The 20,771-nt window shown below is 41.6% G+C and overlaps 1 protein-coding gene across 7 annotated transcripts in view; it reads right to left on the bottom strand.

Moving 5' to 3' along the window:
- RMND1 (required for meiotic nuclear division 1 homolog) overlaps nucleotides 1–20,771 on the bottom strand; it is a 31,396-nt gene that overhangs the window by 869 nt on the left and 9,756 nt on the right. For 4 of the 7 annotated variants that reach the window (XM_036317359.1, XM_036317357.1, XM_036317358.1 and 1 more), the window contains 9 exons: nucleotides 18,678–18,786; nucleotides 16,915–16,990; nucleotides 13,608–13,647; nucleotides 11,577–11,677; nucleotides 9,422–9,528; nucleotides 8,407–8,471; nucleotides 7,140–7,216; nucleotides 4,790–4,910; nucleotides 820–936 (listed from right to left, as the gene is read on the bottom strand). In XM_036317359.1, the coding sequence (XP_036173252.1) occupies nucleotides 820–936; nucleotides 4,790–4,910; nucleotides 7,140–7,216; nucleotides 8,407–8,471; nucleotides 9,422–9,528; nucleotides 11,577–11,677; nucleotides 13,608–13,647; nucleotides 16,915–16,990; nucleotides 18,678–18,786 (813 nt within the window). Of the gene's footprint in view, nucleotides 1–217; nucleotides 440–819; nucleotides 937–4,787; nucleotides 4,911–6,877; nucleotides 7,010–7,139; nucleotides 7,217–8,406; nucleotides 8,472–9,421; nucleotides 9,529–11,576; nucleotides 11,678–13,607; nucleotides 13,648–16,914; nucleotides 16,991–18,677; nucleotides 18,787–20,771 lie in introns of those variants that run through there. The other 3 variants (XM_036317360.1, XR_004968840.1, XR_004968839.1) reach the window with 3 other exon arrangements.

The raw sequence follows: 20,771 nt of genomic DNA, 5'->3' as shown, positions 1-20,771 counted from the left end.
AGTATGTAGATAAAATTCCTGAGTTCCTGCAAGGTTTCCTAGCCAAGGCCATGATTGGGATTCTCTGGGGATAGGTTAGTAGCAGTGTCCAAAAGCTAAGCCTTAGGCTTTACTGAGTATCTTTGCTTAGATTTCCTAGATGCTAAGTGTATCCAAAGTTCTTTAAATTAAAATCGACATTTTTCTTTCAAGTGATCAGTGTTAACAGTCCCAAGCATTAGATTCTTCATAAGTTTTATTTAAGCAGCAATACATTTAGGAACAGAAGAAGATTATAACTTCTTGATTAAAAAAATTAAATACTTATTAAATAAATGAGACTTCCCCCCAACCGTGAACATTTATTTTTGATTGTAGAGCTTGAATTATGTCTTGCAATAACACTTTTCCTTTGGTCATCACTTGATTATAAAAATACTCGTCCCAACTCAAACATTACCTTAGGGTGAAAAAAAAGCGAGAGTTAATCATTTCATGGCAAATTACTGGTACAAGCTAAGATGACTCTTCCAAGGTGGCGATTAATGAAGAATTCTGAAGAAACAGTAAATACATGTCTTTCCCATGTGGCAGCTCAGCTCCGCGGCTCAGGTACTTGCTGTGGGCTTTACATTGTACATTTATAGCCAGAACTTTCTCTAAATGCCATATTTTTAAAATGTAGTACTTTTTAAATCAGAATGCATTTATAAAATATTACCGTAGCCACCTGAAACTTAACCTCACTTCCAAATAGACTTAGTAATTGGAACAAAGTCATGTTCTTTCTCCCCAGCATTTTCTATGCCAACTTTTCACTTGCGTGAAAAGGTGACTTACCTCTATGGTGATGAGGATGACGATCATCCACTCCAGGCGGAGTGCCCTCTTCTCTGTCAGGTGATTCCGCATTAGATCTGTCAGCTCCATGCAGTGCTGAAGTTTTTCATTCATGACCTGCATTAGGAAAATAGTAAAAAAATAAAAAATAGGGACATAAAAAGTATCCTGTACCTCAACACATTTAATTCAGCAAATAAGTAATATGGTCACATGCTTCAAAATTGTACAGGTTTGAAATAGGTATACAGTGAAAAAGCATCCTTTCAATTCTCACTCCTCAGTTCTCTCCCTGAAGGCAACCTGCCAATATTCCCTGTCTCGTGCAGCCATCTAGAGCAGTGGTTCTCAACCTTGGCTGCACATTAGAATCACCTGGGAATCTTTTTAAAATCCTGACTTCTGGGCCTCATCCTCCGGAAATTCTGTTTCTTTGTTACTAATGTTGTGGCCCCACCCCATAACAAAGAAACAGAATTTCTGGAGGATGAGGCCCAGAAACCAGGATTTTAAAAAAATTCCCAGGTGATTTTAATGTGCAGCCAAGGTTGAGAACCACTGATCTAGAGATATTTTGTATGTACAGATTGAACTGCAAGAAGTACTTTGCATACTGAAGCTCTTACTGGTCAGGTTTTGATGGAAGATCTAAATATAAATTAGTTTCTGAGTCCTAGTTTTTTGGTGGCTGCTCATGGATTTTAGCAGTTATGAAAGGCAAAGGTGAAACATGGTTCATTCAGCATGGCCTTAAGGTAACAGAAACAATGATTAACCTACCTTATACTACAATTCACCGTCACATCTCACAAACAATATCACAACCTGCTGCACACTCACCACTAGATGGTACTGTTTTTAGCGCTGAACTGCAGAGGTTCTGCCGGCTGATGCCTTCCTCAGGTTGGTTGAAGGGGTTCATAGAATACAGAATTTGCATTTGGGACTTGAATGTGACCACTGGCAAGTTATACCTCCTAAATATCTCTGTAGCTCACTTTCTTTTGGAAATTGTCAAGTCTAGGAACATTTTAAAAAATAGTTTGATTCCCCTTGATTACTTATGGGGTGTGCTGAAGATGCAGGTTTGGTCAGTGGAAATTTGAGACACGTTACAGATGCATGTTCGGGGTTTGACTGAAATGTGTTATGTGCTGTATAATAATAAAAGTGTAATATGCTAATTAGACTGGCCGTCCTTCCTTCCAGACAAAGCTGCAGTGGGTGGGGCTGAGGCAAGTCCCTGCCCACAGTGGCGGGCAGTGGCCGGGGCCAAGGTCCTTGCATGAATTTTGTACATTGGGCCTCTAGTAAAACCATAATATGGTGCACTAACATAAACAGCCTTACTAATGAGCCCGGGCACACGGAACCACACTGGTAGCATGTTTCCGGACATTACGGTAGCCTTGTAGTATCTCTTAGGTAAAATGTACAGGACAATGCTTTTGTTTTTTCCTTCCTCCCTCCCTTTCTTCCTCTTCCTGGTTTTGTTGGCTGCTTGGTCTTGGTTTATATCATGCAGCTCATCCAAGCTTACTTCTCTCTTCAAAATACTGACCCAACTCTCCATTTTCTTTCAACTTTGACTAAGGAACCTACATGTTCTTCCTCTACCTCCTCATCCTCCAACTTACTCCTTAAGCTTTAGGAATTGTATATATTACCACCACTCCCCTGAAACTTCCAAGCCCCTAATAGGAAACCTAACAACTTTTGGTTAGACTCTAAACCTCAGTTGACTCAAGCATCTAACCACACTTTGAAATGGATGTTTCCTTTGCTTTCCCTTCCTTAAGAACTAAGGTCTACCTCTGACTGCCATTCTTTTTCTGAGTCTTCTCTACTTCATCTTGCCTTTGAGTGACATTTCCCAAAGGTCTGATCGTGTCCTTGTCCTCCAGCTCTCTTACGTGATCTGACCTATTCTGGTTTGTGCAGATACTTCCTAAACGTCAGTCATTTCTGTCCTACCATCACTACTTCTGTGATACATGTGCCAAGTGTACTATTAAGTTCCAGAAGACTGTACACAGAAATGCTTATTTAAAAACCAGTACCATCAATGGAAAACCAGTGCTACGCTTGTTGTCTACACAAAACTGAGTCTGACACCTGTTAAGACAGGATATGAGCATCCAATAGAGGACCATTCAAGACCCACTAACACCAAACAAAGCCTTTCTCGACAGTAAGTGGAGGTGTTACTTGCTTCAGTGTTATCTCAGGGTCCACGTGTCACCTACGTTAATTTGTTGTACAAGTGTATGTATCACATTTTGGGAAAGACTAATACAAATTACTATTTTATTTTTTCTTAAATTTCTCTTTTTTATTGAATTTATTTGGGTGCCACTGGTTAGAACTACTATTTTTTTTTTAAAAAATGTATTTTTATTGATTTCAGAGTGTAAAGGAGAGAGAGAAATAGAAACATCAATGATGAGAGAATCATTGCTAGGCTGCCTCCTGCACACCCCTTACGGGCCCTGCAACCTGGGCCTGTGCCCTTGATTGGAATAGAATCTGGGACCGTTCAGTTCGCAGGCCGACACCCTATCCAAACGGGCCAGGGCAGAACTATTTTCTGTAACTCTCAAGTATAAATGCTTATTCTTGATTTGTCTGAATTTCTGACTGCCTATAAAACATCTTTTGGGTTTCCTGCCAGGACCTCAAAACTTAGCATTTCTCAAACTCACATTGACCTACTGTTCAAGGCTACCCTCTTGGGTGCCCTATCTCAAATCAGGTCACTATCTTCTCACTTACCCAGGACAGAAACCTTTAATCTTTAATCCCCACTCCCTACAGTTATCTGGGGCTCTAAGAGGCGCCAATCTGTCCTGCTTACCATGTCTTAATACCGGTAGACCTCCAGGGGGTTTCCTTTCTTTCACAGTGGTTTCAACTTCTCATTCCAAACAGGTTAGATCATGTCAGTCCCCTGCTCAAGACTTTAAACCTCTACCATTGCCTGCATAACATCAAACAATTCTGGACCAATCACACTTCAGATGACGGCTTCCCCTTCAACCTTGAAGGCACAGCCTTTGTGACACCTCTCCGACCTGCTTCTTCCCCTGAGTGCTCCGGTGGCACTTGATTCTGCCTCAGAGTTATGTTGTCTGCCCAGCGCCCTTCCCTCCTGCCCCCCTTCTTTCAGGGAGTTACCATATGATGCTGATCAGGGTATCAGCCACCTGAAACCCTCCCGAGGAGCCAGAGGGTAGACGGGTAGGTTCAGACCCGGGCTCAGACCCATGTCCCGATCCTTTGAAGTTGCCAGCAGAGTGAATGTCAGTCTGGATATCCCCTCTCCCCACACCCCATTGTCCCATCTCTCAGAGAATGCCGCTGAGAAGGAAAGAATGAGGCCAAACTGGTATGGAGTCTGCTGAGGAGGGAAGCAGGCCTGACGACCTGTTTGGGTCTGTGCAGCAGACAGTCCCCATTCCAAACTCAGCCCTGCTCTGTTGTGTGAGCCGGTACAGCTTATCTTAAATTTACATTCTCACCTCCTCCTCCCCACCTCTCTTCCCATTTTTCTACCCAGCGTTCACAGACAAACATCATCATCCTTACTCTTTCCCCTCCCTGGCCTTCCATGACCAAGTACTTGATTTGCTTAGAGGATTTTTCTAAGAATGCATCTCTATTCTCGCCGTCACTATTACAGTTCCAGACCCCATGAAAATCGTTTGAAACTTGATGAGAACTTCCTTATGGGCCACTAGGCCTCCAAACTCTCACCAATCTTATCTAGTCTGCAGAGCAAAGATCAGAATACGCTTTTACACAAAGAGTTGAAAATTATAGACAGAAAAGGGGAAAGGGGAAATCTAGAGATCTGAACAGAAGTCAAATATTTCTCCAAAAGCAATTAAATACAGTTTCTTAAAGTTTGTCTTCCATAGTTTATGCAAATTATAGGCAACACTGTGTCCCCCGTAATAGTGCAAATACATACCTTAACTCTACGAGTGATGCTTAGGAACCGACAAGTTTTATCGTAAAGTTCTTCCAGGTTTTCTCTGTCCCAGTAGAAATCTGGAGTGATCAAGAAGTCTGAACTCAAGTTTATACGGTGTCTTAAAAAAAAAGAAAATCATAACTTTTTATTTTCTATCTTGAATTAAAAATCATGGTCTCTATTATTTTTTATACTTAGTGCTTTATTGACAATTGTTGATCTTTGTAATATTTCTGAGAAACAAGTTTAAAAGAATTTTAAAAATTGCTAATTCAATCTTTACTATTAGTATTATTTATGAAGTAATTTGGAAACAAAATGAAACTTTGTTTCTACTTTTTTTTATTAAAAAGTTTTACAGTATACCCAAACATATTTTTTTTTGTGTGGATAGGAATTAACATGGCTCAAAGTAAAAAAGAAAAAGGTAAAGATCGACCACTCTTACTCCTCTTCTTATTACCAACTTTCCCTCTCTTCTATCCCCTACCCTCTACAGGTAAACACTGTTAGCTAGCTTCCCCTGTAGCTTTCCAGTGTATGTGTGTGTGAGACATTATCTCTTTCGTAATTTCTATCTATTTTTACATAAGAGGAGTAAGCTTACTTTTAAATGAAACCTAAGTTGTAGAAGTAACATATAAATAGCTTACTATAAAAAAGGAAAAACCTAGAGAATTCAGAAAAAAAGTGGTTAAGGCCTCTTAACCCAACACACAACTCAAATACTTCAGGCCCTGCAAACATGTTGCTGTGTCCTTCCAGACCTTTTTCTGTGCATACACGCATGCATGTGTGCACATGTACTAGTATGTGTGGTATGTACACATATCAAGATGAATATGGGTATTTATTTTTGTTGGTCTACACAAAGGCAATCATACCGTATATAATTTGTGCATGTTTTTATCACAGATTGACTACATTCCTTTTAATAACACGAGCACTTTTATTGTAAAGAGAAGAAAACTTTGGATAAGAACAGCAGGACTCTACAGAAACTATTCACAAACCTAAGCATATTTATTCCTAACTTCTGAGTTTTGATACGATAATTGGCTATATCAAATTCTGCTTGCATTCCCAAGACAAGAGGAGGGGCTCTCTCTACCCCACCTCTTACAGAACTCAAGGCTTAGATCTGCTGTGGGTGCTCCTGGTGGATGCACCCTGAGTTAGGGTCCCTGAGCTATGAGAAATGCGTAGATGATGAAACAGGGACCACCGCTCTCCAGGCCGAGTATCTAAAGAGGATGTGGAAAACAATCTCAGGTCAACTGCTTACAATGAACTCTAGTCTCATCCCATACACCGGAGGGGATGAAACACTGAACAAGGCGGCCTATTGAAACAACTCCCAAGAATCAAGATTTCCCTTCCATAAAATGACAATAACAAACTGGAACTTTTTCACACACTTACTTAAAATGACGCATTACTATGTTTCATCAATTTTAAGACAGTTCTTCCCAATTTAACATCTCTGAAAATGGGAGGCATCTTTAAAACTGGTATGTTATCTTACAGGTGGCAGCTGTGACTTAAATGTCAATGCCTTTATTTATTTCCCTTATGCTTTCCTTTTTATGTATGACCGAGAGAGAATGTGATAGAATTTACACCCAAATAAAACTAAAAGAGCTATTTCAGCAAGTGCAAGATCGAAGCTCTGTGATAAAAAAGCACTGTATCACAGCCCTGCTGGCCTGGCTCAGGAGTTGAGCATCAAGCTATGAACCAGGACGTCACTTTACGATTCCTGATCAGGCGACATGCCCTGGTTGCAGGCTCAATCCCCAGTGTGGGGCGTGCAGAAGGCATCCAATCAATGATTCTCTCTCAACATTGATGTTTCTATCTCTCCTCCCTTCCTCTCTGAAATCAATAAAAATATATATTTTTAAAAATGCACAGTATCATAGTTTTAAGTGGCAGCCATTCCTCTCCTGGGGCATCTTATGTGTCTATCAATGAAATGTGGTATATAGCTTGTCTGGAGCAATTAGATCTATTTAGCATTCTGATGCAGTGACGTGTTTTTACTGAGAATTCCCATCATCCAAATGCTAGAAGGTATCTTCCTACCTTCAAAGAACATCACCTGTGCTCTCATGTAGGTTTAATGCAGATTAACTCTGATCTCTTTTGTACATGCAGGCTTTCTTCAGTTCAGGCCTAATACAGCCCACTGCTTCTCATAGGTAAGGATTCTCCATGCTTATAAAGAACGAAATGAAAACAGCTCCAAGTCCCACAAAGGTGCAAATGTTGACTCTTTACTGTAGAACTACAGGAATGTCTTCTTGAGATCATTAAATACATGAAATATTTACTGGGAACATTTTACCTGAGGGCAAAGAGTTCACCCATTTTCTGCATAACTTCTTCGTGAGATAGTTTCACTTTCCTCCCAGTTTTTAAAGCCTATTTGGAGGGAAAAAGAAAACATACATACTTACACATATATCTGCATAAGTAAGAGGACCATAAAGCAAATTCTGAAGCATTACCCAACGTAAACATCTCTTGGATGACTGTTTCCCAATCATGTCACTCTAATAAAAAATACTTAATCTCATTAGGTAGAAATTTTATATTCCCCTTTTCATTTCCTTTCCTACCAGCATTTTCTATATTGTACGTTTCTAATCTTTTATTAAAAATTCAAGACCTCTGCCCTTTCTGGTGCTGCTAAGTGGTTAGAGCATCGGCTCAAGCACCGAAAGGTCAAGGGTTCAATTCCTGATCAAGGGCACATACCTGGGTTTCAGGATCCCTCCCCGCCCCAGGGGCATAGTTGGGGTGCATGTAGCGGGCAACCATTCAATGTGTCTCTCTCACATCAATGTTTCTCTCTCCCCCCTCCTTTCCTTCCACTCTGAAAAGCAATGGAAAAATATCCTGTGAGGATGAACACACAAAAAATTCAGGAACTCTTATCCCAAGTATAATTATTCTTTCACGGTAAAAAGATTAATTAAAGCAAGCTTGATTTTTAATGTACTTTCAAGTTTTGATATAACTTTATATGCATTTTTCATGCCACTTTTTTTTCACAATTTAGCAAAATACCTTTTTTAATCAAGAAAAGTCATAACTTCCTTAGAGAGAGGAAACACTTCACTTTTTTTTTCTTTAATGCAGTTACATTAAGAATACTGCAACATCAGAGGAAAGTAATTTGAATTTTACACTTGAAAAGTAAAAACAGCCTGGCCGGTATGGGTCAGTGGTTAAGTAGCAACCCATGAACCAGGAGGTCATGGTTTGATTTCTGGTCAGGGCACATGCCCGGGTTGCAGGCTTGATCCCAGAGTGGGGCGTGCAGGAGGCAGCAGATCAATGATTCTCATTGATGTTTCTATCTCTGTCCCCCTCTCCCTTCCTCTGAAATCAGTAAGAAAAGAAAAAGGAAATTAAAAATGAAACAAATATGAAGTTTCTTATTCATCATTTTATATGTAAGTGGGATTCTTTTTTTTTTTAAAGTATAGCTTTCCTAATGTTTATTATTATTTTATTGTACTCCTAAATATATGGGTATAGTGGAAAATTTGCATTTTTCCCAAACAGAAATCAATCCTTGAAAGCAAGCATAAAATGGGTATAATTACCTCTGGAATTGACTGAATAGATTCCACAAATTGATCCAGTGATGCTTCCCAAATAGCCAGTTTCACTGGGGAAAAATTTCACAATGGATCATTTCCTTATCATCACCTTCACATTTATACAGAATGCAGAAGGGCACAGTACCTTTCCTGCCATGTCAACAATACTCTAAGACAGTGATCGCCAACCGGTGGTCCACAGACCACTGGTGGTCCCTGAGGTCCGAAAGGTTGGCGAATGCTGCTCTAAGATGCAAATCTGCTAACAACTTGAAAGTGAAATTTAAGAACAGTTAACCATCATAAGGGACAGCACTAAAGTGGCAAAAGATAGAAGAAATGAAGTTGATTTCCAAGCCGTGCTGGCAGTCCAAAGCTACATTTAATAGAATTTCTGATTTTCTAAGATTGTAGCTTGAAAACCAGAGAGAATGAGCTACATCCTGGGACAAAGGGCGGCTGCATAGGTGGGGCAGGGACAGGCTTCCCCGCCCCCTCAATTCCTTGGGGCTGTGAGTACAGCTCAGAAGTGCCTGGGCCCCCCGTGTGGTGTGGACAGGCCACAGTGCAGACTGAGGGCAAACAAATTCTTAAGGAACTTCTACAGTTTCATCAGGTGCATGGACCTTTCAGAAAAACACAGAGCCATGTGACCCTCCCCTTTCTGTGAAAAACGAGTGTATTTTTCTCCAGAGGCCTGTGCCAGTCACACAGGGCGGGGCTTTCCTGCCTGCACTAGAGACCAGCTAACAATGATCGCCACACAGGAGAGGAAAACAGGTAGTAACAACATAAAATGTTTTTGGAGGGGGTAAGCTTTATCCATACGATTCATAAGGAATGAGGAGCTTCAGCACAGATATTTCTATTCTATTTTTTCTCTCTTGCAGAAAAAAAAGGAATGCTAAAGCTTTGCTGAGTATTCTATAAAAACATGTCCAAATCTTTACTAAATACTTCAACTTCCCTTGAGATGAAGACTATGCACTCCTTCCTCGGATAAGCAGTGTTAACTCACCTGAAAGGCAGAGAGCATTGGAGAAGGCGAATTTCTCTAGGATGGCGTCATCCACATCTAGCTCTGAGTTTAACCTGATTTCTCCTCGGTGCAGTTTCGACTGCCCCCTGTGTAGAGGGAAACAAAATGTATCCTGTCCGTCTTAAAAAGCACTTAATTTTTTTCTTTTGAAAAAGTCACCTTAGAATCTTTCTAGAGGTCATTTTGGTAATTTGTATCAAGAGTCTTACAAATGTCCTTATACCCTTTGATTCAAGTAATTCCACGTCTCGAAATTCATTCTAAGAAAATAAAAGATGTGAAGATTTATGTACAAAAAACGTCATGGTCCAATGTTTAATAGTAAAAAATTAAGAAGAAATGTTCAACAGGAGAATGGTTTGTTTAGAGTATCCCACAAAAAAGTTATACTGCATATCTTGGAAGGATATTTAATGGAAAGGAAAAATAATCACAATAAATTGTTAACTGAAAAAAGTGTTGAATTAAAAGTATAGACAGTGTGATTTTAAATCACACTGATGTAGTGTGGGAGGGAGGAAGACGGCAGCTGTGAGAACTAAGGGGTCCTGGCCGGGGGCTCGGCTGGTTGCAGTGTCAGCCCGTGTGTCAAAGGCTGCGGGCTGATATATTCCATCCCCGTAGGGGCGCGCACGGAAGGCAAAGGGTGGATGTTTCCCTCTTTCTCTCTCCCTTCCTCTCTAAAATAATAATTAAAAACATACCCTCAGGTGAGGATTAAACAAACAAAAAACGAAGCTGCACATGTAGAGAGCTCTGGGAGGGACTGGGGAGATGGGCAATGGAGGGAATGGGAACATAAACATCAGAAGTGAGTGGGAGAAGAATGGGGTGAGTCTTCCCATGAATGTGAGACTCGTGAAGGAGCCCAGGCCCCGCCAGAGCTGGGGGCGGCGGCCGGAGTCACAGGCAGGGCCCGCAAGACCACCACGCTGCCGGGCTGCTGGCGGGCGGGGTGAGCTGTCTCACTGAATGAAGCCAAATCACTGACGCTGGGCCAAAGAAATAAGGACCTGACCCCTCCTCAGACTAACAGGTAGCGAGAATGAGGCCGGAACGTGCGTGCGTGCGTGTGCGCGGGTGGGTGGGGGGAGTACCTAGGAAGCAGCAGTTCGATCTGGAGGTGGAGCACAAAAGGGGGTTCATGGTAACTAGGGCCCAAGGCCAAGTGCTTAATAATTACTAAAATTCCATCAGCTCCTCATTTTGTGGTGTCTTTTAGGTTCACATCCCACTTTCAAATACCGCGGCCATGGGCCCAGGTCCTCACTCCCTGGCCAGGTGCCCTTGGGCAACAGGAAGCCGGTTAATTCCAACGACAGGGTTTCTGCCGGGATTCAATGAAATGATGCACGAAAAGCACGTAGACCAGTGCTGGCATAGGCAAGTGGATCGTCTTTCCTGGTGATCACTCCTCACTCGAACCCATCCAGGCTTTCCGTGTCTCTTCCTAATGGTCCTGGAGCTCTTCCTTTCTGAGTATTCCACCAGACAAGTAACCCCCTGGGAAAAAGACCTTTCTACCTGGTTCCTACTGCCTTCTCTCTACCCCTAACATCTCTCATTACTCCCACCCCTTGCCGAGACAGCCCATACATCCCCCCGGGATAGTATGCCAGGACCCATTTCTACAAGTGGTCCTCTTAGATCACTCCCTCATTACATTCCTGTTAATGCCAAAAATGTATCAATAGGGAAAAATGGACTCGAGAGACAACTACTAGAATAATTTGAGGGGTTCGTTCGGATGAAGGCATACTATTTTACTGGTTTAGGCTGCTTACCATTTTGGAGTTAGGCTATCTGTTTGTTTTGATTTATGAGTAGCCCAAGAAGGTAAAAAAAGTAGTATTTATTATGCAGTAGTATCTTTATTTTATAGATGGGCAAAAGTAGGTTTACTTGTTGTGAGTACAGAACAGAGTTTGTTCTTATATTATTTATTAATTATTGTATTATTTTCCATACCAACAACTGTAAACCTACCTTTGCCCACCCTGTATTTTTAAGCTTTGCATTTGTACCAACACCTGCTTTCTTAACACTAGTCTACGAATTCATCTATCGTTCATCTCGGCTGCTTGTCCCTCGCTGTCCCAGGTGCGCTCCCCATGAACTGGGGGCCGCCGCTCACTCTGTTTTTATGTAGTTGAGCTCCTCGTTCTCCCAGTGCACCAGGGCGGTCTCGTAGGGCTGCACTTCGTGCTTCTCCAGAACCTGCATCACATGCTTCATCTGGAAGGAAAGGAAGATGAGGCTGAAATGACCCGGCTCCTTCCGTGCGAAGTGTGTGACGTTCTCATTACGGTGGATGGCATTTCTCCTGCTGTTCAGTTCATAAGGAAAAGGCAAATTCATTGTGACAGTAAACTCACCAGGAAGATATATTCATTTGTCTTTATATTTGGAAAACACAAAAGAGCATAAAGAAGAAAATAAAAATTATCATTATCCCACCACCCAAAGAAAACCCCTAGTAAAATTATGGTTTGTATATTCTTTAAATTTAACTTTTAAAAAACATTAAGTAATAGAGTTTAAACAATTTAAACAGCACAGAGGTCCCAAAAGTGACAATCTCGCCCTGCTCTTCTAAACGCCTAATCCCCCGAGAACCATTCAACTCCGTGCACAGCCCCCCACTTTTTTTCCATGTGTATATAGTACATTTACTTTGCTTTCTATAGAGAACTGGAGGCCCAGGGCACGAATTCGAGCACAGGTGGGGTCCCTCAGCCTGGCCGGGGATGGGGCCAGTCAGGGCCCTCTCGCCCAGTCACGATCGTCCAGACCCCAGCAGCAAGCGAAACTACCGGTCGGAGTATCTGCCCCCCCTGGTGGTCAGTGTGCGTCATAGCAACTGGCTGAGTGGTTGACTGGGTCGATGGATCGGTCGGACACTTAGCATATTACGCTTTTATTATATAGGATGGGATCATAGTGCGCATAGGAACGTTTTCATGCAGAAACTGCAGTCTGGTTAACTGTCCTAAATGTGCACCCATGTGGGGGGAGTCCTCTCTCCACTAGGACGAAGTGCACATCCGTACGTGTGTATCTGCATGGCCTTGTGGGACTATTTCTTTAGGAATTGCTAGATCAAAGGCATGCACACTTACAATTTTGATAAATTTTGCAAAACCGCTCTCCCAAATAGTTTTCCAATTTTAGAATCCAAACATTTATGAGAACATTCTTTAAAAACCCTGGTATTATCAGCCTTTTACATCTTTATCACTTCAAATAGCCAATCTGTATCATCTTTTTCTTGCCAGTCATTTATATTTCCCTTTCCTTCAGGAAACGCCCCCAGTTACCTCCGTGTGTGTGTGTGTGTGTGTGTGTGTGTGTTTACTCTTTGTAAAACTGGAATTATATGAGGTATATTTTTCTAACCAACTCTGCTACTATATTAGTTATAGTTTGTAACCTGCTTTTTTAATTTAACTGTATTGTACACACATTTTCCACCACTTCCTAGGAATATTTTTCCACATGATTTTTAAGAGCTGTAGTATATTCTACATTTACTACAGTAAACTCGTAAAATTTGTAGTATTTAACGAACTTCTTACTATCATGTATTTTGGTTATTTCTCCATTTTGCTATTGTAAGCAATGTGTTGATGAACCTCATGCATCACCCACCATGCATAACTGCAACCATTTCCTTTGGATAACTGTCTAGAGTAAATCGCCGAGTTACATAGAAAGCTTTGATGTGTGTGCTCAGACTGCCTCTAAAAAGGTTGTATTAAGCAAATCCTGACTGGGGTACTGGAGAAATTGTTTCCTGTGAGTGGTAAAGTCCTAGAAAACTGATCTAAAAATAAGACTCAGAGGACCAGCTCCCTGTTCACTGTGTGTAACGTTATTCATTTTGTAGGTCACCATGTATGGAGCATACTTCCTTCTGACTGGAGTGTGCCTAGGATTGTTTTGATTCTCCAAAAATTAGCGTATGCTCAGAGAATGCAGGAAATTTATAAGCCAAAACAGAATGTATTTTGGAAGATGAACTGCTAGGATAAATATGACATAATGCAGAGCAAACAAGTTGTAGATTACCTGTTAATTTATCTCCCAGTGGCTCAGATTGTTGAGCGTAAACAATTTATTCTCAGAAAACTGTATTTTTATACTTTTACACCTTATTTATACTCACAGTTTTGTCTTTTACATTCCAGAACACAGCAGCTCCTTCCCTAATTTAAAAGAATAAAAGAATTAACGAAGTTAAAGCTAGAATACATGCTTTAGGGCCATACATAAAGCCATGCTTGGGTGACTTCTAGAATGTATCCAGAATGCAATTTAAAAATATGTGATTTTTACTGATTTGACATTATGTTCCTAGGTGGATATGCCAAAACAAAAGCTACTCTTTGAGCTCTTGAGAAAACCTGACCTCTTAACTATTCATGATTTCTCTCATGGTTTTCAGAATAAATAACTCTTTTATAATACTATGGAATGATGTATCTAGACTGTTGTATACTTGCTTCAATTTTGCTGCACAAAAATCAGAATAAGGACACTTTCGAGACTCGTCTTAGCTGTCCTATAGCTTCTGCTATAGGAAAAGAATAGAGGGCCATGCTTCATAGCTGTGGACTGAAGAGACTGAGATGGATGAAAGCCTCAGGTGGCACAGGCACCTGGGGAGTGAGGCCCCCATCCTCAGTGCTTATGGCAGAAAGACAAGGAAGCCGCAGGAGCCTCGGAATCCAATTCTGGCTTTGATAGAATTTAAGGCCTAAGAGCTATAAACAACTTGTTTTGATTTCTGCAGTCTGCGTGTGGAGCTGTTTAAGCAGTACATAAAAAAGGGAGTTATGCCCTGACTGGTTTGGCTCAGTGGATAGGCAATCGGCCTGCAGACTGAAGGGTCCCAGGTTCGATTCCGGTCAAGGGCATGTACCTTGGTTGTGGGCACATCCCCAGTAGGGAGTGTGCAGGAGGCAGCTGATCAATGTTTCTCTCTCATTGAAGTTCCTAACTCTCTATCCCGCTCCCTTCCTCTCTGTGAAAAATCAATAAAATATATTAAAAAAAGAGGAGTTATGGCTCTGGGTTATTGCCCTGGAGGAGGAAGGAAGGGTGGAAATGGAAGGAAGGTAAAATATCCTGACCCCCTAGCAGCCTTCAGAAATTTCTTAAGCAATGCACTTAGCATCTGGGCTAAAAGATGAGGATAGCCTAGTTCCTATTCTCACAGAACGCCCAATCTGGAAAGACTGATCCTGGACTGCCCATTACAACAGGACTGATCCTAGACTGCCCATTCCAACAGGACTGATCCTAGACTGCCCATTACAACAGCGTGTGACCAGTGCTCTGACAGAATTAAGCAGCATATACCTGGACGCACACCGGATGGACAGTTCCCGAAGGACCAGCAAGCCAGCCACAGGAGAGGAGGAGAGGAGGCAACCAGCAGAGGGCACACCCTGGGCTCAGGGAGGAGGGAGGGACGGGCACCCTCTCAGAACAGCTAGTAGTTTGCATGGCTGTGGATGTGGGGCAGTAGTGGGCAGTAGTGGGCAATCAGGGGGGAGGCAGGGAGGAACTTTGTGCTTGATAAGTTGAGTCAAATTCCATAGAACTTTAAGCAGGAGAGGGTAGTGACCAGAAAGACCTACTGAAAAATTATCCTGCCTGTGACAGGCACACAGACTGGTGGGGTGAGGAGACAGGCAGGAGACCAGGGAGGAAGTTGTTGCGGAAGGCCAGCACAGAGTCTCAGGACACGGATCTGAGAGGCATTTAAAGCCACAGCCAGAGCAGCCATTCAGAGGGTCACTGTCAGGCACACGAGAGGCCCCGGGCACGGTGCACCCTCCGTCTGGAGCTGGGCTGTGGCTATAAGCACTTGACACAGGCCTGGCCCAAACCGAGAGATGCTGCACTGTGAAACACACCAGGTTTCAAAGACTCGGTATGCAGAGAAGAATGTAAAATGTCACACACCGGGAACTAATACAAAGTAATACTGAATGCAAACTACAGTTGCGAAAAATTTAAAATTATCCTGCCGTACGCTTAGGGGAAATAAAATACACTACTAAATTTAATTTCAGGCATTATATGATCTTATTAGTGTTATTCAAAATTAAATTCATCTTCTTTTTAACTTTAAAAAATGTGGCTATTAGAACATGTATCACTACACATGAAGCTTGTGTTTGTGGCTGGCATTATATTTCTAATGGACGGCACTGACCTCAGAATTCAAATTCCTCCCACTATTCTACTGGGACTACACGTTGAACTCTGAATTATCTTCAAAGTAACATCAAAAGATGAGTCATGGACAGAGGCAATGATAGGGCTTCCAGTTATCATCAGCCACACAGGGGGCAACGTCCGGCTCAGGCCCTACAAGGCCCACAGAATCATCTGGTCTGGCCCCGAGGCATTACGGGTGAGTTAATTGTTGGACCAAGTACAGGAGGCTGATTTTTAAGTTGCTAATTTTGTATGGCCCGAGAATGATGTTATAAATATCCAAATGACCCGTGGCAGAAAAAGGGTTCCCTACCCTGAACTACAAGGATGAAGACCACAAAGCCTTTACCAAAGTCTGGGTTCTTCCGGATGCTCCACGTTTCTGTTCTGCCACTTGTAAGTCCCCTGATTGTGGATAATTCACTTCATTCCCCGGACACTCGCCCTGCCCCCTCCCGTTTCCCCAGCTGCGGTATGGGAACAATGGGCCTTCCTCAGATGTTGGGAGGGCAGTATGAAATTACTCTAAGTGGTTTCCACGATCGTTACCGTTGCCCTCAGCCACTCGGCAGCGCTTGACATTAAAGCAACCTTTCAGTAATGGAGTGAGTGTGCGCCAGGTCGCAGTGAAAGTGTCCGGACGGGTAAAGGGGCTAAAACATCAGTTAAAGAGCTGCAGAGGGAGAGGGAGAAAAGGAAGAAAAGGCAGCAGGGCAGGCAGCCAGAGGCTGATATGTAAGGGGCCTGAAGATGAATGGAAAATGGATGCTTTACCTTACTTAGTAAATGCAAATCCAGACTTAAAGAGACAAGGCAGGGGAAGATTATTTACTGCTTTTAATATATTTTACTGATTTCTCACAGAGAGGAAGGGAGAGGGTTAGAGAGTTAGAAACATCGATGAGCTGCCTCCTGCACACTCCCCACTGGGGATGTGCCTGCAACCAAGGTACATGCCCTTGACCGGAATCGAACCTGGGACCTTTGAGTCCGCAGGCCGATGCTCTATCCACTGAGCCAAACCGGATAGGGCTACTTACAGCTTTTAAAAATTATTTTACAGGAGGATTTACCAGAAGATTCCTAAAACTGACAAACCCTCCTGGATATAATAAGAATCAAAGGATACATTTGATTTCCACAAACTCACTACGAGAGGGGAGGGAGGCACACCTGATCTTTAAAGGCCACATACATTACCTGCCCACGCGTCCACCTCCCAGTGGGGTTCTTTCTTGTCTTACCTGAAGAAGAATATTGTTCCAGGATCACCTTCTTTTGCAGAGTTTTCCACACCCATCACCAAAATATTGGCTGCATCTGTGATTTAAAATAAATGACTGAAAAGCTATGTCACGAGGTGACACAAGGTTTAAAAGGCACCTATAAACGTTTAATCAAGAACTCATGGTCATTTCTTCCTACACCATTAAGCACTCTATTAACACGCTGTCCATCTTCCTACTAAGGTTTTCTGAAAATGTTCTATGAACAGGAAAAGGCCGTAGGACATGACTTTCACAAAACATTCAACAACCTGTGAAACTATTAGTGCTATTTAAAACTGCTCATTCATACCCATTTTGATTCAGTAATCACTAGTCCAGTTAATTATTATTCAAGTCTTAGTTTCAATACAACTAAAGCTCAAGAAATAAACTTCTTTCTACAAAATTAATTTAAAATAAAATGTGATGAACCATTTATATATTCTCATCCTTTAAATACCATTTTATTTCTAATTTTATATATTAATAATATAATTCTCAAACGACTAATCTTCCTGAATTTTAAATGATACTGTGTAAATTGAGAGTAAAAAAAAATATACAGAAACAAAGCTACTGACCATTTCAAAGTTAATTATGAGAACTACCACCATGGTCACCTGTAACGTTGAAATATTTTAACCTTTTAAATATTAAATAAATATCAATATACAAATACTCATCCATAAGTTGTTACAAATATATAATATTCTATAAGTTATGAATATATTAATATATCAATTAATACATAATATTAATATGTAAAAAGTTATATAATTTCTTAACCTCAAATTAGGATCTTCAAAGTTTCAGAATTTCTGCTAGAAGCTAGGGAATTCAGATAGGGACCAAACCCTAAACCACCTTTTTGGGTGAACTCTAACTTCCCTAAACCCTAAAGAGGGCAAAGTTCACCTGTAGCCGAGCAGCATAAATGGAGGTGCAAGCAGCCCCGGTGTGCAGCGCCCAGGCCGCCCTGCCCGGCGGCCAAGGGTGACTTTCCGCTTTAGGGGCCCTGGACAGAGCTCCGTTTTTCCAAGTCAATTATGCCTGTTTTTGCCATCAAATAGAACAAACAATCTGTTCAGATCATCAAGGCTGAGAAAGCATAATGATATTTGGACTACTTCATGTGAGAATTCCTGTAAGAACTTTCTCTGTAGCAGAGGGTTTTCAACCTACCAGTTTTGCTACTTTGAGGTAAATTCATGAATTTCCATCAAAGTGTTCCAAGTTACTTATTTTTTTAATATAGGGCAGGCTATTTTCTCAAAAATCCTTCCTGACAGTAGTCTAATATTGTCGGTTAAGGTTATTTTAATATTGTGTTCATCTTTTAGCTCATTTCCTTAGCTTTAAAGTCTTGGATTATATGGTAAATTTTTCTTTAAAGGCTTTCCCCAACATCTCTATCAATCTGGTTCTGCAGTAACACTAAAGTAACATTCTAATGCGACAGCAATGAACTGCCATGGCCTTCATCATCCAAGGTACTAGTGATGCTGTGCAGCATAACAGGTCTTTTTTATTTTAATCTGAGAACTGAGCTCCCATAAACTACATTCTAATTTCTTATCTTTGTATGTTGTTTGTATGAAGAGGTTCAACCACCACTTTTGTGATGCAATCCTTTAAATAGAAAATGAAACTGAAGCAAGTGCAGACTTAAGACAGTATCAGAGGAAAAGCGTTTCCTAATGCATTTGGACATACTTGGCCCCAGGCTCACGGAGATGTACCTCTAGGCAGGCTTGTCACTTCCACATATCCTTGGGAGGCCAGGTCTTGAGAGAGCGCGCCCAGGTGATACTCATCCGCAGTTGCAAACGCCGTGCAGTGCATCAGGCCCTGTTTCGGCGAGATTAGCATGACAGGGGTCACCGGGCGGCCGAAGTGTCTGCAATGGGTGCTGTCACCTTACAGGCTCCATCTTGCAAAGCTAGTGTTTTTCCAAACATCTCAAAGACTCATACAAGGGATGTATGAAAGAGGAGGAGGAAGGGCAGCAAGCAGGCAGGTTGCTGCTGAGTGTATGAGAGAACTTGCTCCTGCCAGCCAAGACGGCGGATGGCTATTCTGAGAGGGAAGCCGCTCCCCTACTGGGAGTTCAGGCACAGAGTGAGCGAAGATACGGAGGACTTCGCATCATATGGGTGCCTGGGTGACACGCTATTTATTTACTGATTGATTGGATGACATGCTATTCAAAAAGTCTCTCCAACCCCGAGTTCCCCTGACTCTTATTCACAGCCACATTATTATTTAAGGTCATTTAATAACCTGTCACTAGCCTGTACAGCAGAGATTATTTGAAATCTACAAAGGAATTATAGATCTTTGACTCTGGTTAATATTAAGCACAACGTTTCATATATCTGAGAATGCACCAGGTTTGGTTCCTGCACCGTCTCGTCCGTGTGTACACGTAAACATTCATGATTTGTGACTGTATAGTACACACATGAAGACGGTCCAGTGCAGTGTTTTTCTCAAACTGTCAGTCACAACCCATAGTGCATCCTGGTATCAGTTTAGTGGCCCAAACCAGCTGGAAAACAAAACTAAACAGAATAAAATAGAAAATATTAGAGTACATTATTCATAGTAAGGATGCATTTTATTTGGTGAAGGTTTCTGTCACTTAGACATGTCTAAGTATGTATACAGGGTCACTATGTATATATAATATAAAATACGTTTCTCACTTCGGGACGAGGTCAATAAAGTCAAAAGCTATTGGCACAGGTGCTAAGAGTTCAGGCACAGGATTTGATTAATTTTTAAAAATCAAAATAATAATAATGCCTGCCTTTTAGGGTTGTTGTGAAGTTTAAACAAGGTGATCAACGTCCACTACTTAGAACCCTGAGTGGCACAAATGCTCAACACTTCTTACAGTTATTAAACCACCAAAATTTATGGAAGGTTAAAAAGTTTATCAAGTAAATTACATCTGAACATTCACATATTCCTAACTTTCTGTATTAATATCTACTGATCAGAACGAGTGATTCTATTCCTTTGATATACATGGGGCTTTAGCCCATCACTGATCAAAAGAGGTGAGTCACTAAATCAAAAGTTATTCCTGGGACTCATTCATCTCAGCTCCTAAAGTCTTTCCTTTTCTGTTCCAGCCCTGGTATGAAATTCAAGAAAAGGAGTATATTAATTCCTTCCTTTTTCCCATCAACAATAAATTACAATTTTACACAAAATCCAGATTTCCACCATCTTTTGATCATGTGGAAGAACTGGCAATAATCGACTGGGGTTGAGGAGGGGCGGGTCCCGCAGCCCACACAGCCTCCCACTCCCTGCTGTCTCGTCTACGTCACCCCCATTTGGTACTGGCCAGGCCCATCTGTGCTGAAAATGTTCACTCTTTTGCACTCTCAAAAATGGGGCAAGGCAAAGCATTTCATCACCATTTCCAGGAGAAAATTTATTCTGAGCTCCAAAGAGTCAGATTATAAAACACAACCTGTTTTCCCTTAGCCAATCCAAGGACCTTCTCTGCAGATTCCCTAAAGATTGTCCCGTGTCCTTCTCTCCTGGGTCCCATTTAGTTTGGCTAAAAGTTCTAGCCAGTATCACACGGCGTACATGGCTGCCGCACTACTTTCTGTGTCCTCCTTAACCCGAATCTCTGTTTAACTTATGGCTTCTTCTACTAATAAGTGACTCACAGAGTTTTTCAGTCTGACTTGGTAGACTTTTTTTTTCCCCCTTTGCTCTTAAATTGCAAGACGGTATTTAAATCTATTTGGTAAAAGGAAAGAGAATTATGAAGTGTCCTGATTTTGCATTTCCTCCTCTTAATTCAAAGTGTT

This window comes from Myotis myotis, unplaced genomic scaffold (genome assembly GCF_014108235.1).
Source record: "Myotis myotis isolate mMyoMyo1 unplaced genomic scaffold, mMyoMyo1.p scaffold_m19_p_7, whole genome shotgun sequence".
NCBI lineage: Eukaryota > Metazoa > Chordata > Mammalia > Chiroptera > Vespertilionidae > Myotis > Myotis myotis.
The sequence above is the reverse complement of the archived record's forward strand: the minus strand, read 5'-3'. Positions and strand labels throughout refer to the sequence as shown.